The following is a 12,580-nucleotide window of genomic DNA, read 5'->3' on the forward strand; positions in this document are numbered from 1 at the left end:
TTACATCCATGTTGGCATGAATGGTTATTATTACCACATAAAACCCGATATTCAAACATATAAATCCTAACATTAAAGATAGAGGCTGGAAAAGTGGAAATATTTGTTTTGTTGGGGAAATAGTGTCTGTGCTCTGCTAGCCTCACCTCGAAAGCTTCTTAGAAAGATTAAAAACCCGCCAAGAAATGTACAAAGGCAACTTCAAATAACATGAAAGTAACAACAGACGAAAATCAGAACAAAGGCTTCTTTCCATTTAACATTCCCAACAAATGATCCAAAACCTTGCCCCCTGCATCGCGCAGACCAGAATGCATGTATTCATTTGTTATCCATAGCCTAATTCCTGCTATTTGAGATGCAGTCTCCATGGCCACCTTAAAATTAACATACATATCCTCATAATACACGGCAGCTGCAACAGGTACCTGGCAGCATTAAAAACAAAATGTATTAGTAAAGGAAAAAGGAATTCCCGAGTCAATATGAAGACAGTTGTGACTGCTTTTGCAGTAGTCTCTAGTGGGTTCAGGTCTCCATTCAATCAAGGTCAAGATAATTACGATTTCCTTATTTAATAACATTAGAGCAAACCTTGTTATTCTTCAATGTCTCAATGTTATAGAGCGGGGTCCAATCCTTCTTCTCAGCCAACAAATTAGCAGCTTCTTTAAATGGTTTCAAGGCATGAATCTCATCAAACATCCATGGGAATATCATCTGCCCAAGTAAATACCCAAGGATATATCCGTTGAAACAATTATAGAGGATCCAAAAGAACTTTGCAAATAAAACTAACTGCAGTTAGCATCAGATTCATACACCAAATCCAGTGAATCATTTAAACCAAATAAGTAGAAAATATACAAATATCTCATTTTAAAAATTATGTCCCAAGTAACATAAATGCACAAAATGATCCAAGATGTTGCCCTGATGATGGATTGGCAAAAGCTCATAAGGCAAAGATATCTAGAACCTCAAGTACCTAAAACAATCTGCAAAGAATAGCCATTAATTTCATTCAGTTTATTACTATGTTCAAAATTACTTGAACAGTTGTTTAAATTCTTATTTTATCAAAATATCTTTACTCTCCAAGAATTTTTTTTTCTTAATATTTCTGCCAATGCTAAAGGCAAAAGACGAGAAAACAATGCAACAATGTGTTCACCATCATGCTCGAAACTCAGTAGGCTCAACTCTAGACACAACAGCATCGCAACACACATTTGTCCAGGCTGTACTGCAGCTAGAAACTACATGCAACTATAAGCAAGTCCCGAGTTGACAAAACTTTGGAGCCAAACAAGATGCAATTGACTCAAAGACTCTTTCTAAATAAACATATAAAACTTAAAGCAGAATTCTTCATTCTGTACTTTTACCAGCGGAGCCATAAGATCAGAAAAGTTTTAGAATGCACTGCACTCAGCTACTTAAAAGGAAAAAGGGCAAAAAGAGAAAGATGAAAACAGCGACAGAGTACACAAAATGTATTTGTTACGCATGTCTTCTTTTATTTTTCATATAGCGGAATATTTATGTAACTCATATCTACCTCTCCTGTGAAAAGTACAGGATGATCTTCTTTTGCAGCCTTGATAGCATCAAATTTGCCTTCATATTCAGCCCTTATTCTTTGAGCAGACCATTGTGATGAAGCACCCTTAAAAAGAATTATGAAAAATAAGAACATTTCAATTTTCTTCATTTAGGTGAATTTTTTGGATTGAAGAAGAGAAATTCTTTTTCACTCCATATTACTTCATTTTCGTTAAGTAACGTTTCATAAAATAGAACTCAAAAATAAATATAATAATTGTCAGAAAATGAAACTGTAAGCCATGATTGAACAATGTAACTTACTTGACAGTATATAGTCTCCTGCATTAAGGCATAGAGTGGGTTTGTATCAAAACTTAAAAAATTCTCAACCTGCACACAAATGACTAAATAATGATTACAAAAACGTGCTTTCCAGTCATGAAACGAAGATCATTTAGGTAGCAAACATTTTCTTACAGCTTTTAAGAAACAGTAACTGAGGAGTTTTGGTGCCCCTGGAACTATTACAGGATCCCAGGCAGTCTCCAACCTATAAGATAGAGATTTAAATTAGGAAAAGATAGAAGAGCACAAGAATGTGAGTAATTAAAAGGATGTGCATGGTCTGATGCCTAACATATAGTGTAAGCGTTCAAAACCAGTACTCGATCCTAAAGCGGAAAGCCCAACTAACTGCAAAACCCTTGGGGTTAATATACCCCCAGATGGGAGAAGAACCTGTACAAGGAAGAAGGGGGTAAGCAGAACAATTGCAGAAATTTTGCTAGAATTTCAGCATTACAGAAAATACAAAATCATGTTTGGTAGTCCCTTACCCCACCTCCTTCGGATTCTGCCAAGTGCTTCACAATTTCACGAACAATTTCAACATCCTGAGGAAATCTCTTGTAATACTTCTCGTTTTGACGAATAACTTGTTCAAAGGCCACTCTGTACACAGAATCTGCAGAGCAACCATTTCCTAAAGGAGGAGTTCCTCCAGTTAGAAGGACTTGTTTGAGCCCTTGTGGTGCAAAACTCAAATAGGTGACCGCACAAAAACCACCATAGCTCTGCACAAGAAAAGTAGCATGAGGTGCCATCAACATATTGAATGATTCAGTTAGTCTCTTCATGGATATTGTAACAAATGACTGAACACAAAGAACTTGCTCATAAGAAGCAAAAGCGTGACCAAAGCATAAACCAGATTCCATTCAAAAGGCATAGACTTTAAGAATGGTTAAAGATGACAAACTCGACCAAGACCCTTAACTCAATACATAACGTAAAACAGTAAAACAGTAATCTTAATACCTGGCCCAAGACCGTCCAAGGTTTAGCATCAGGATCAAGACGAACACGGATGAATTCAGCGTCATTTACAATACTATCAGCTCTAAAATGTTTTAAGTAGTCAACTAAATCCTTAGCAGACTTCATTTGCAGCATAGATGATACTGACAGAGGAGTAGATAAGCCTGTTCCTCTCTGCAAGAAAACAAAATGGGCAGGGCCAATTACAATGAATACTTAACAACAAAGTCAGTGAATTTCAGTAAACGCTTGTGGTAGGGAAATTCAAGATAATCATGCCTGATCCATCAATACAACACGAAATTCTTCACATGCTTTATTTATCCATCCACTGGATTCAGTTGGCCCCCGGCATTCAAAACCAGGCCCACCTTGTAAAAATAACAGATACGGCAATGATTGCTCCTCTTTTCCAACTGCAACATAAACAGCAACATGCACTTAAAAAAAAATATTTACCTATAAAATAAACGATTCACAGAGCAATAGTGTAAAGCCTTTGTCCACCAAGTAAGCTGAAGAACAGTCGATTCTATTAATTAAGACAGAAAACAGTTTATGAATACGCCAAAGTAGAATTAGAAAAATGCTAAAATTAAACAATGAGTGAATCTCCAATGTTGTTAGTACCAGCAACAACTTCGCGAGCAAAAAGGGAGATCTTAGGAGAGACATCGCGATCGAGGGCGTAATCGAGAGGGACAGTGAAGCGATGATCGCGAAGCCGGAGATCCGGTACGGAGTACCACTTCCCCGCAACGTGTTCCGGCGATGATACGCCAGCCGCGGCATTGTTTCCGGTCATGGCGATGAATGCGCAGACCCTACTCCGGCGTGAGTGGAAGGAGTGAAGTTTTGTGGCTGGAAATATTGAAATGGTGCGAGGAGATGTCGAGAAAGCGCGGAAACGAAAAAGGAGGAATGGTTTTACGAAGGAGAGCGCTGGCGCGTTAGTTGTCAGCATTTTTGGACATCTGAGACAAAGGCTCCGTTTGGTACAACTTATTAAATAGAGCTTATAACAATAGAGTTTATAATAATAGAGTTTATATCAATAGAATTTTTGGATAAAAAGTTATTGGGTGTTTAGTTATTAATAAAAAAAATATTTTTGAACCATTAAACTGTGTGATATTTTTTATATTATATATTTTTAGAAAAACTTTATAGTCTCTACTTCTAAAAGTTTAAATTTTAAACTTTTATTAGTAGAGGTAAATTAGCTTATTTAAACTAAAAAAATTCTATTAAAAAAAAATCAAACACTATAAAAATTTTAAAAAATAAAAAATACTTATACGATTAAATAAGTACTTATGACTCTTAAATAAGTCATACTAAACATGCACTAAGCGTAGACCGGGCAGTTTATCCAACACGTGGTAGCTTGTAGAAAGGTGAAAGATTTACGGGTGATGAGCTTTGATGGATCTGAGCCCTCTGATATAAGCACTTTCAGAAGTCAACACGCAGACAAGTCAAATTATTGGTGTTTTAATTTGGGTAATTTAGCGCCCACCCCAGATGTTTTGATATTTCGCACAGCGCACCCAATCTTTCCACCACGTGCACCGCTCACCCATTTCCGTCAATTTGACGGTTAAATCTAATGGGTCTGCTGAAATTTGATTAAATAATCACATTGCCTCTAGTTTGAATTAAATTGAGCATGCAAGTATCAGAATACCCCTTACAATTTATCAGATTTTACGTAAAAAACATAAAATATATGCAACAGTTTATCTTTTTATTTTAACGATATTTTTTATTACTTGTTTTACTATTTCTTTAAAAAATCAATTCAACCAAAAAAATGAATAAATGAAAATCATGATAAATAACAAATAATGCAGTGAAGAATCTAAAACAAAATAGGAAATTTATAAAAATAATATTAAAATTTCTGAATTTCGAAATTGACCCCTTTAACTTCTTTATATCATAACTAGTAAAATATAAGTTTTTTTTATATCAAATATCGCTCGTTGCTTTCCACATATTAACAAACTAATATCACTTTTAGAAAATCATCAAAACTCATCACCTCATGAAATCACTAAATCACACCCAACAAACTACCAAATTCAGATAAATGTAGCAGTATGCAACTAAAGATAGAATCATTAATTAGAGGCCAAGAAGTTAAAGTTAGCATATGTTTTAATGTAATGTGGGTCTTTTTAATGTTTTAAGTTTAGGTGTAAGTTTCAAATTGACATGAATTTTTATTGTAATATTGTTATTTTTCATTCATAAAACAAAAATAGGTTTTTAAAATAATTAGTTTTAGTCGATATAAAAAAATAATTAAAAAAATTCAAGTTAAAACGAGATTAGAGACAAAAACCAAACCATGAGCAACACACATTTATTGCTGGCGACATTATGTGCGACAGATATCTATCACAATTACAACTATTTAGTTATGTGCTCCAAAAATAGATGTCTATCACACATACTGTGAAGTATATGCAATAGTTAGATATTTGAAATGTGAAGTATGTTTTAGTTCAAAAAACTAGTATTTTGCTAGTTATAATAGAAAAAAAATAAAAGATGTCAATTTCAAAAAATCTAAAAAGTTTTGGGGCTACTTTTACAAAAAAATTTATAATGAAAAATTTATGTCTACATAACTTTTGAATTTCTTGAAATTTACAAAAAAAAAATCCAAAATTGATTCGTTTATTCGATTAAAAAGAAAGACATTTATAGATTTTCATAAAATGACTCTACTACTTTTTTTTTTTTTACCGTCAACTTAATGGCCAAAATGACAGTGTTAGATGCGCTGGGTGGTAATTTTGATCAACATTTGTTTATTCGATTCAATTCGAAGTGAATTAAATGGTTTTGGATTTGAAAAAAATTGATTCCTTTAATAAATAAATGAATTCAATTTCATTTGTTAATTAAACGAATCAAATTCGAGTTTGAAGATATTGATCGTTCATTCATTTAGCATTTGTTTAATAAATGCATTGTAAACGAACCCTCTCCCAGCCAGTGAAACAACGAACCCACGACGCATCATCTTCGGTGCTGCAGGAGTGTGTTGTCTTGTTAGATTTCCTTTGCGCAGTTCACGCAGAGGGTTCATTGTTTCGCCAACCAGGAGTGGGACAATTCCCTTTCCCAGTGGCGAGGGGGGAAGGAGGAACGCCCGTTGCGGATTGCGTCCCCCCTTCCGCCACCGGTGATCTCAAATAGTTCGCGAGTCGTTCTACTGGGCAGGTTTCGACAAATATCCTTTCACATATCTCAAGCCCCTTTACAGTCTTCTCAATGCTCATGTTAATTTCTTTTTGCAGTTTCTATTGATCTCAAGCTATGTTAGCTCAACCGTTATTGTTATTTGGATCACAACCAAAATTGAGGTAATATTGAAGTTTTCTGGCACTTTTATTTCTAGTTTTGACATTTTTTTTCTGGTTTTCTAGTTTATGTTTCTAGTTGTTGGGTTTTGCTTTAGGCACTTTTTTGAACCAAAGCCTTCGTCACCGACAGCAAGCCATTGTTGTCCAAGCCCATTAAGCATCTACCACTGTTGCTAGATCGAAGATCAAACTGGTGAAGGGCCCGTTTGAGAGTGTGGAGAGGTAGTTGAGCTGCCAAAGCCTAGCTATTAAAGTGTTTGGTAACACTTATAGCTGGGTTTTTGCAGCTCAGCAGATTTTTTTCCCCAATTGTAGGTTAAATTACTAAATTAGCCTTACATATTATTCAATTTCAATTTTATCATCCTCATTTTTAAACTTCATTTCATATCAATATTTTTTTTTTTGTGAAACAAACCCTAAACGCCCATTTTCATCAGCACGATTTCGACTATAGCAGTTCTTGATGAGATTCCGACATCGATAATTCTTATCGACACGATTCTAACACCGGCCACTCTCATATGCCTCTGTCAGTGATGCGGTTTCCTTTATCCGTTGTTAATTTTTGAGTGCTCCTTTCTCTATTGCATGCAATTTTTCATTTTCTTCCTTTTTGTTCATAATTTGTTGGGGGCTTTTGTTTAGAATAAATCGATGGGTAATGGTTCATGCGTGATTTATTTGCTTGTAACCACTGTTTTTATTGTAGTTTTATTTTTGTAATTGCTTTTTATAGACACGCACAACCCCTGTTCGATGAAATTCCCCTAATAAAAATCCACCTCAAACTTATTTAAGTAGAGTTCACGTCCTAATATTTTAACAAGTTTCAATTTCATCTATATTTACTTGTGGAATTTGTAATATATAGTATGCACTTATGAGTGGTATAGGTTGTTTTCTTAAAGTTTGAGTTTATGATATCTATTATCTGGGTTGTGTTCATTTGCCTCAAATCCTGTAATTTTGATTTGAGTTTTCAGTTATTTGTATCATGGCAAATCTCAGACTTTAGATGTATTTCTTGGTTATGATGATTGTTTAGTTGAATTTCTTTGTTTCCTTGTCTGGTTTGTCTTTTGTTGCGTTATACGAATTTTGTAATTAATTACATTTTAATTTGATTATGTTTTATTGTATGAATTTGTAAAATTTAAAGGTTAATTTGTAAAATTTATTGGTATGCGATGTCAAATGCATGTAAATTCATTTTCTATAATTTGTTTAAAGTAAACGTCGTGACTACTATATTTTCAAGGTATTTTATTCTATTGTTGAACAATATGAGACAGTCAAAATTTATTAATTTTTATTGATTAAATTTAATGTTCAGGCTATTAGTATAAGAAATTTCACAATAAAATAAAAAGATTGTGTAATTTTCAAGGTATGTTATTATCATATTTTAATTTGAATTTGTACAGTAATAAATTGTAATTTTATGTCAATATAAGAATTCGAAGTATGAAAAATAATTTGATTTATTAACAATTAAAAGGAACTGCATCTCCTGCTGACGATCCAGTTCCCGTCATCACTCAATTTTGCTCCTTTTTTTTGTTGTTGTTGAAACTTTCATATTTTGCCTCTGTCTATGATGGCTTCTCAGTTTGTCTCTATCTATGATGAATTATTTTCTTAATTTTTATAAACATTTTAATTCTATGATTTGAATTATTTATTTAATTTTTGTAAACGAATTCATATTCAGTTCGATTCGTTGTGGATTAATTTATTATTAAGATAAATGAATATAAAAAAATTTTAAAATAAATTCGATTCGATTCGATTCGTTTATTAATTCTACTAAATGAATCAAACCGAATATTTGTTTAATAAACGAATTAAATCTAAATTCATAAAATTTTGACCCAATTCATTTATGATTTGATTCAAATTCGATTCAGTTATTTATTTTGCCACCTTTTTATGTGCAGTGTACATGATCAGAACGATGTGGGTGTACAATGCGAAATGCCCAAAAATGTGGGAGTGGACGCTAAATTAACATTTTAGTTTCACTGAATTTAACCGAGGGCGGAGGCTCTGAGTTGAATCTTGAATGAATGCCTAATAGAATATAACGGCTACAAAGTTCCAAGGATTAGACAAACGCTGGTAAAACGCAAAATTAGGATTTTAATAAGTATTATCCACATTCTAATTTTTAAGTAATCAAGAGAAGAATTTGTTTTCTCATTGTCTTCTGATTTCTGAATTTTTCATTGACGGTGGTGGTTTCCACGCTCGCACGGTCAGGGAACGTTAAGTGGTATAAAATAAAATAAAAAACTGATAAATCTACATGGCAGAACAGCACGTATCATTGAAGCGTGTGCAGGTAGCGCAGCCGAAACACTTGTTCAAACAAACTCAACTACTTGTTACCCTAACACAACACTACTCTCGGATTCTCAACAACTCCAATATGTCATTCTCTAGAATCAACAGAGCTCGACCACTCCTTGTTCGCTGCATGAGCAATATCCCCGAGAATTCCGTATACGGTGGGCCAAAGCCTCAGAATCCAAACCAGCGAGTAACTCTCACGCACCTGAGACAGAAACACAAGAACGGAGAGCCCATTACAATGGTCACCGCCTATGACTATCCCTCGGCGGTGCACCTCGACAGTGCGGGCATTGATATATGTTTGGTCGGTGACTCAGCGGCCATGGTCGTTCACGGTCACGACACTACGTTGCCCATCACTCTCGAGGAAATGCTTGTCCATTGCCGCGCTGTTGCTCGTGGCGCTAAGAGACCGTTACTTGTCGGGGATTTGCCTTTCGGGACTTACGAGTCTAGCACCAATCAGGTACTAACGATTTCTATAGTCTGTTATTTGTTTCTGTTTTCATTTTTTTTCTACAAAAACTCAAGTTATATCACTTTTTATGTTGCTTTTGTTTCTAATTTATTTGATAATTCAAATTTTATTATTATTAGTAAGGTGAAATTGAGCCGAGAATTTGAATTACTCATCTCCGGATCAATGAAAATATAAAAGCTACAAAATTTTCTTAATAGTGGTAAAATATATGGACTAAAAGGCGTTATTGGCTTTATTTTGTTAGAATTGGGCTTAAGTGCGCTATAGTTGGTGATTGTTGCAGTTTCAATGATGAGCAGGCAGTTGATACGGCAGTTAGGATTTTGAAAGAAGGAGGAATGGACGCTATTAAACTTGAGGGAGGGTCGCCATCACGAATTACAGCAGCAAGAGGAATTGTTGAAGCTGGAATTGCAGTTATGGGGCATGTGGGACTTACCCCTCAAGCCATTAGTGTTCTTGGGGGATTCAGGCCTCAAGGGAAAAATGTTACTAGTGCTGTCAAGGTCTTCATCTAAAATTTTGTTTAGTTTTCTAAGTGATTTTTTTTTTTGAAATTTACCTTTACTTTTGTGGGTATTTTGAATTGGTTTTTTTTTTTTTAATCTAGGTTGTGGAGACTGCTCTGGCTTTGCAAGAAGTCGGATGTTTCTCAGTTGTTTTGGAATGTGTGCCCCCGCCTGTGGCTGCTGCAGCTACATCTGCTCTTCAAATTCCTACCATTGGCATTGGAGCTGGACCCTTCTGCAGTGGCCAGGTTAGTTTTTTCTAGATTCATTGTCAATGCTGATAATGAAATAGAGGTGTTTACATTTTACTTCATTCTTAAATAGACAGTAGGATTATCAGACTAGTTGCTGTAGCGTGCAGTTTTAGATTCAACGATGAGATGAGTCCATTGGCACTGAGTAATCAGTGCCAGTAGAGGTGAAATCAAGTGTAAAAATAAACTCAAACTTGAGATTGCACCTTGTTCTTGTTTGAGTAAAAGTTGTCCCAGTGAGGAAGAACTGGTTCCTTTAATGATTATTCGGACAAATGTCTAGAACCATGTGAACTATCAGTAACTTTTGTGCAAGTGTGAGAACTTGTACCTTGTATTTATAGTTGATTAGGTTTAGGTTCTAGGATTGCAATCTACTAAACATTGGATATGAAGGTTTTTTCTCATAAATTTTGTGGCTCTATCAAATGAACGTTTTATTCGCTGTAAGCATCCATTGGATCCTTGAACTTAATGCTAATCAGTTATTATTGAGTAATCTAATCGTCATACTGTTGCATTGCAATTTAAGGAAGCTTGCCCTCAGTTTTCCTGAGGCTTAGCTTTTTATGAAACTTTAATCGAATTTGTTCATTGATATGATTACCACATTTTTACTTTATTAAAGAAAAATATTTGTTTAGAAGCAAATGCTACCAATTTAGTGTGGAGAATAATGGAGACACATGGAGGTTGGAAGATTTCTACTCTGTTTTAGTCAGTTCATAGGCAAACTAATATTATTCTAGACTTACCATTAGCTCAAATAAGGAGACTAGCCTCTGCATTAATTGATGCCTCTTGTCACGGTAGTTTGTTCAGTTCTTTTTATTACATGGTAATTGAATGGGTCAGTTTCATTGACTTAAAATCTTATCATCAATGCAGGTGCTAGTTTACCATGATCTTTTAGGGATGATGCAACACCCACATCATGCCAAGGTTAATTTTGATTACTTGCCATTCTGATTCATTGATCTTCTCCCTTCTCAATGAATTCTACTTAAGATATAGGTGGCCATACTTTTTTCCAGGTCACTCCGAAGTTCTGCAAGCAGTTTGCACGTGTTGGAGATGTCATAAACAAAGCTCTATTGGAGTACAAGGAAGAAGTAACAAATGGTTCATTCCCTGGTCCCAGTCACAGCCCTTATAAAATGTCTAGTAGTGATTGTAATGGTTTCTTCAATGAGTTACAGAAGCTGGGTTTCGACAAAGCAGCAGCGGTGGCTGCTGAAGCAGCTGAGAAGATTGATACAGCTAAATAACCTGATGAAGGAAATTCAGCAAGGCAATGAATATGCTCAATCCAGCCAGAGAGCCACTTTCACTCGGCTCCTCTTTCGCTGATTAAACAAAGTGTAGAAGCTACAAATAACAGTGGCGTTTTGGGCTGTTTTGGTTGTCTTATGACATTAACTTATTTGATTAGCATGGTTGTAGTTTTTGAACAAACTGAAATACACAGAATAAATAGATAAAGAAGACGCCGTTACTTATACAATGGCGATACTTTTACCGTATTGATTCTCATCTTCATCCAACAAGTTTGAATTTCTTGTAGAAAATTAAAAATCCTACAAAACGGCGATGCTTTGAACCTTGAAATTTACTCAAATATATTATTATATTATCACGTTTCCTGGATACGTCAAAGTATTAAGCTACAAAATGCTGTGACCGCAGGTTGGCCAGAAAATGACAAAGCATTTAAGCTAAGCTAAATGGTGACTGGCAAAGCGACCGCCTTTTAAACCAAGGGCCCAACCAGAAGCCCGAAACTAGAATGGTAAGGCTGAGCCTGAGGCAGTAAAATTCCCCCGAGCATCCCAATGCCGTCAGTCGATAACTGTTAAAACTGAACCAAAAACCCTCGCGACTGCTCCTGCGCTCATTTTTCCCAACGAAATGGAAATGATTCTAACGAAACAACCAAAATTCCTTCTTAAGCGCCATCACTTACCCCTCCTCCGCCACTTTTGCACCGAACATAACTCGCCGTTGCCGCAAGTCTCTGAATCATCAATTATAATAACTCAAGCCTTGGACGTCCTCCTCCAAACCCCAGACAATGAATGGACCTCCTCCCCCCAAATCAAAAACCTCCTCTTCTCTTCGACTTCTCTCTCGCCTCAACTCTTTTTCCAAATCACCCGCCGCTTCCCCTCCTCTTCACGAGCCCTCTCTTTCTTCAATTTCCTTCAATCCAATTTGCCTACAGAAGCTAACACCTCGTCACTCTCATATGCATATCAAGCCGTCTTTGAGCTCGCCATTCGTGAACGCATGTCGCCAGAAAGCCTCTTTGACCTTTATAAAGCGTGCAAAGACCAAAACATTCCTCTTTCTATCAATTCCGCCACGCTTCTTATTCGCTTCTTTGGCAAGGTTAGTATGTATGATTACTCGCTTCTCGTGTACAATGAACTCGACAACAATTTGAGAAACACACATGTGCGCAATGTGTTGATTGATGTTCTGTTGAGATGCGACCATGATCGCGATGCCTTCAATGTGCTCGACGAAATGCTTGACCGAGAATCCCAGTTTCCTGTTAATGAACTTACTGGGGATATTGTTTTTTATGCATTGATGAGGAGGGAACATGTGAAGAATAGTGTGACTGATGAGGAATTAGTTGGTTTAGTTAGTAAATTCGCTGAACATGGTGTTTTTCCTAATGCAGTTGGTGACTCAGTTGATTACTAGATTTTGTAGAAAGGGGAAACTGATGAAGCT

At 35.7% G+C, this 12,580-nt stretch overlaps 3 protein-coding genes across 3 annotated transcripts in view; 2 read left to right on the forward strand and 1 right to left on the reverse strand.

Annotated features, from left to right (window-relative positions):
- Positions 1 to 11: 11 nt before the first annotated feature.
- Positions 12 to 3,850, reverse strand: LOC18046420 (proline iminopeptidase). Its single transcript, XM_006444883.2, has 10 exons — positions 3,496 to 3,850; positions 3,145 to 3,281; positions 2,866 to 3,039; positions 2,385 to 2,621; positions 2,186 to 2,286; positions 2,026 to 2,098; positions 1,870 to 1,938; positions 1,562 to 1,669; positions 595 to 720; positions 12 to 428 (listed from the first exon to the last, which is right to left on the reverse strand). The coding sequence occupies exons 1-10, from the start codon at positions 3,827 to 3,829 to the stop codon at positions 234 to 236; spliced, it is 1,554 nt and encodes a 517-aa protein (XP_006444946.1). The 5' UTR covers positions 3,830 to 3,850; the 3' UTR covers positions 12 to 233.
- Positions 3,851 to 8,550: 4,700 nt separating this feature from the next.
- LOC18048236 (3-methyl-2-oxobutanoate hydroxymethyltransferase 1, mitochondrial) lies at positions 8,551 to 11,364 on the forward strand. The gene is made up of 5 exons (XM_006444884.2): positions 8,551 to 9,063; positions 9,378 to 9,584; positions 9,689 to 9,835; positions 10,730 to 10,783; positions 10,876 to 11,364. Exons 1-5 carry the CDS (start codon positions 8,551 to 8,553, stop codon positions 11,107 to 11,109), a joined length of 1,155 nt encoding a protein of 384 aa, XP_006444947.1. The 3' UTR covers positions 11,110 to 11,364.
- A 159-nt stretch (positions 11,365 to 11,523) lies between these two features.
- LOC18048238 (pentatricopeptide repeat-containing protein At5g28460) overlaps positions 11,524 to 12,580 on the forward strand; it is a 2,891-nt gene continuing 1,834 nt past the window's right edge. The window contains 2 exon segments of the mRNA XM_006444886.2: positions 11,524 to 12,528; positions 12,530 to 12,580. The exon segment at positions 12,530 to 12,580 is cut by the window's right edge and continues 121 nt beyond it. Of these exon segments, the coding sequence (XP_006444949.2) occupies positions 11,750 to 12,528; positions 12,530 to 12,580 (830 nt within the window). The 5' untranslated portion in view covers positions 11,524 to 11,749.

This window comes from Citrus clementina, unplaced genomic scaffold, assembly GCF_000493195.1.
Source record: "Citrus clementina cultivar Clemenules unplaced genomic scaffold, Citrus_clementina_v1.0 scaffold_3, whole genome shotgun sequence".
Taxonomy (NCBI): Eukaryota; Viridiplantae; Streptophyta; class Magnoliopsida; order Sapindales; family Rutaceae; genus Citrus; species Citrus x clementina.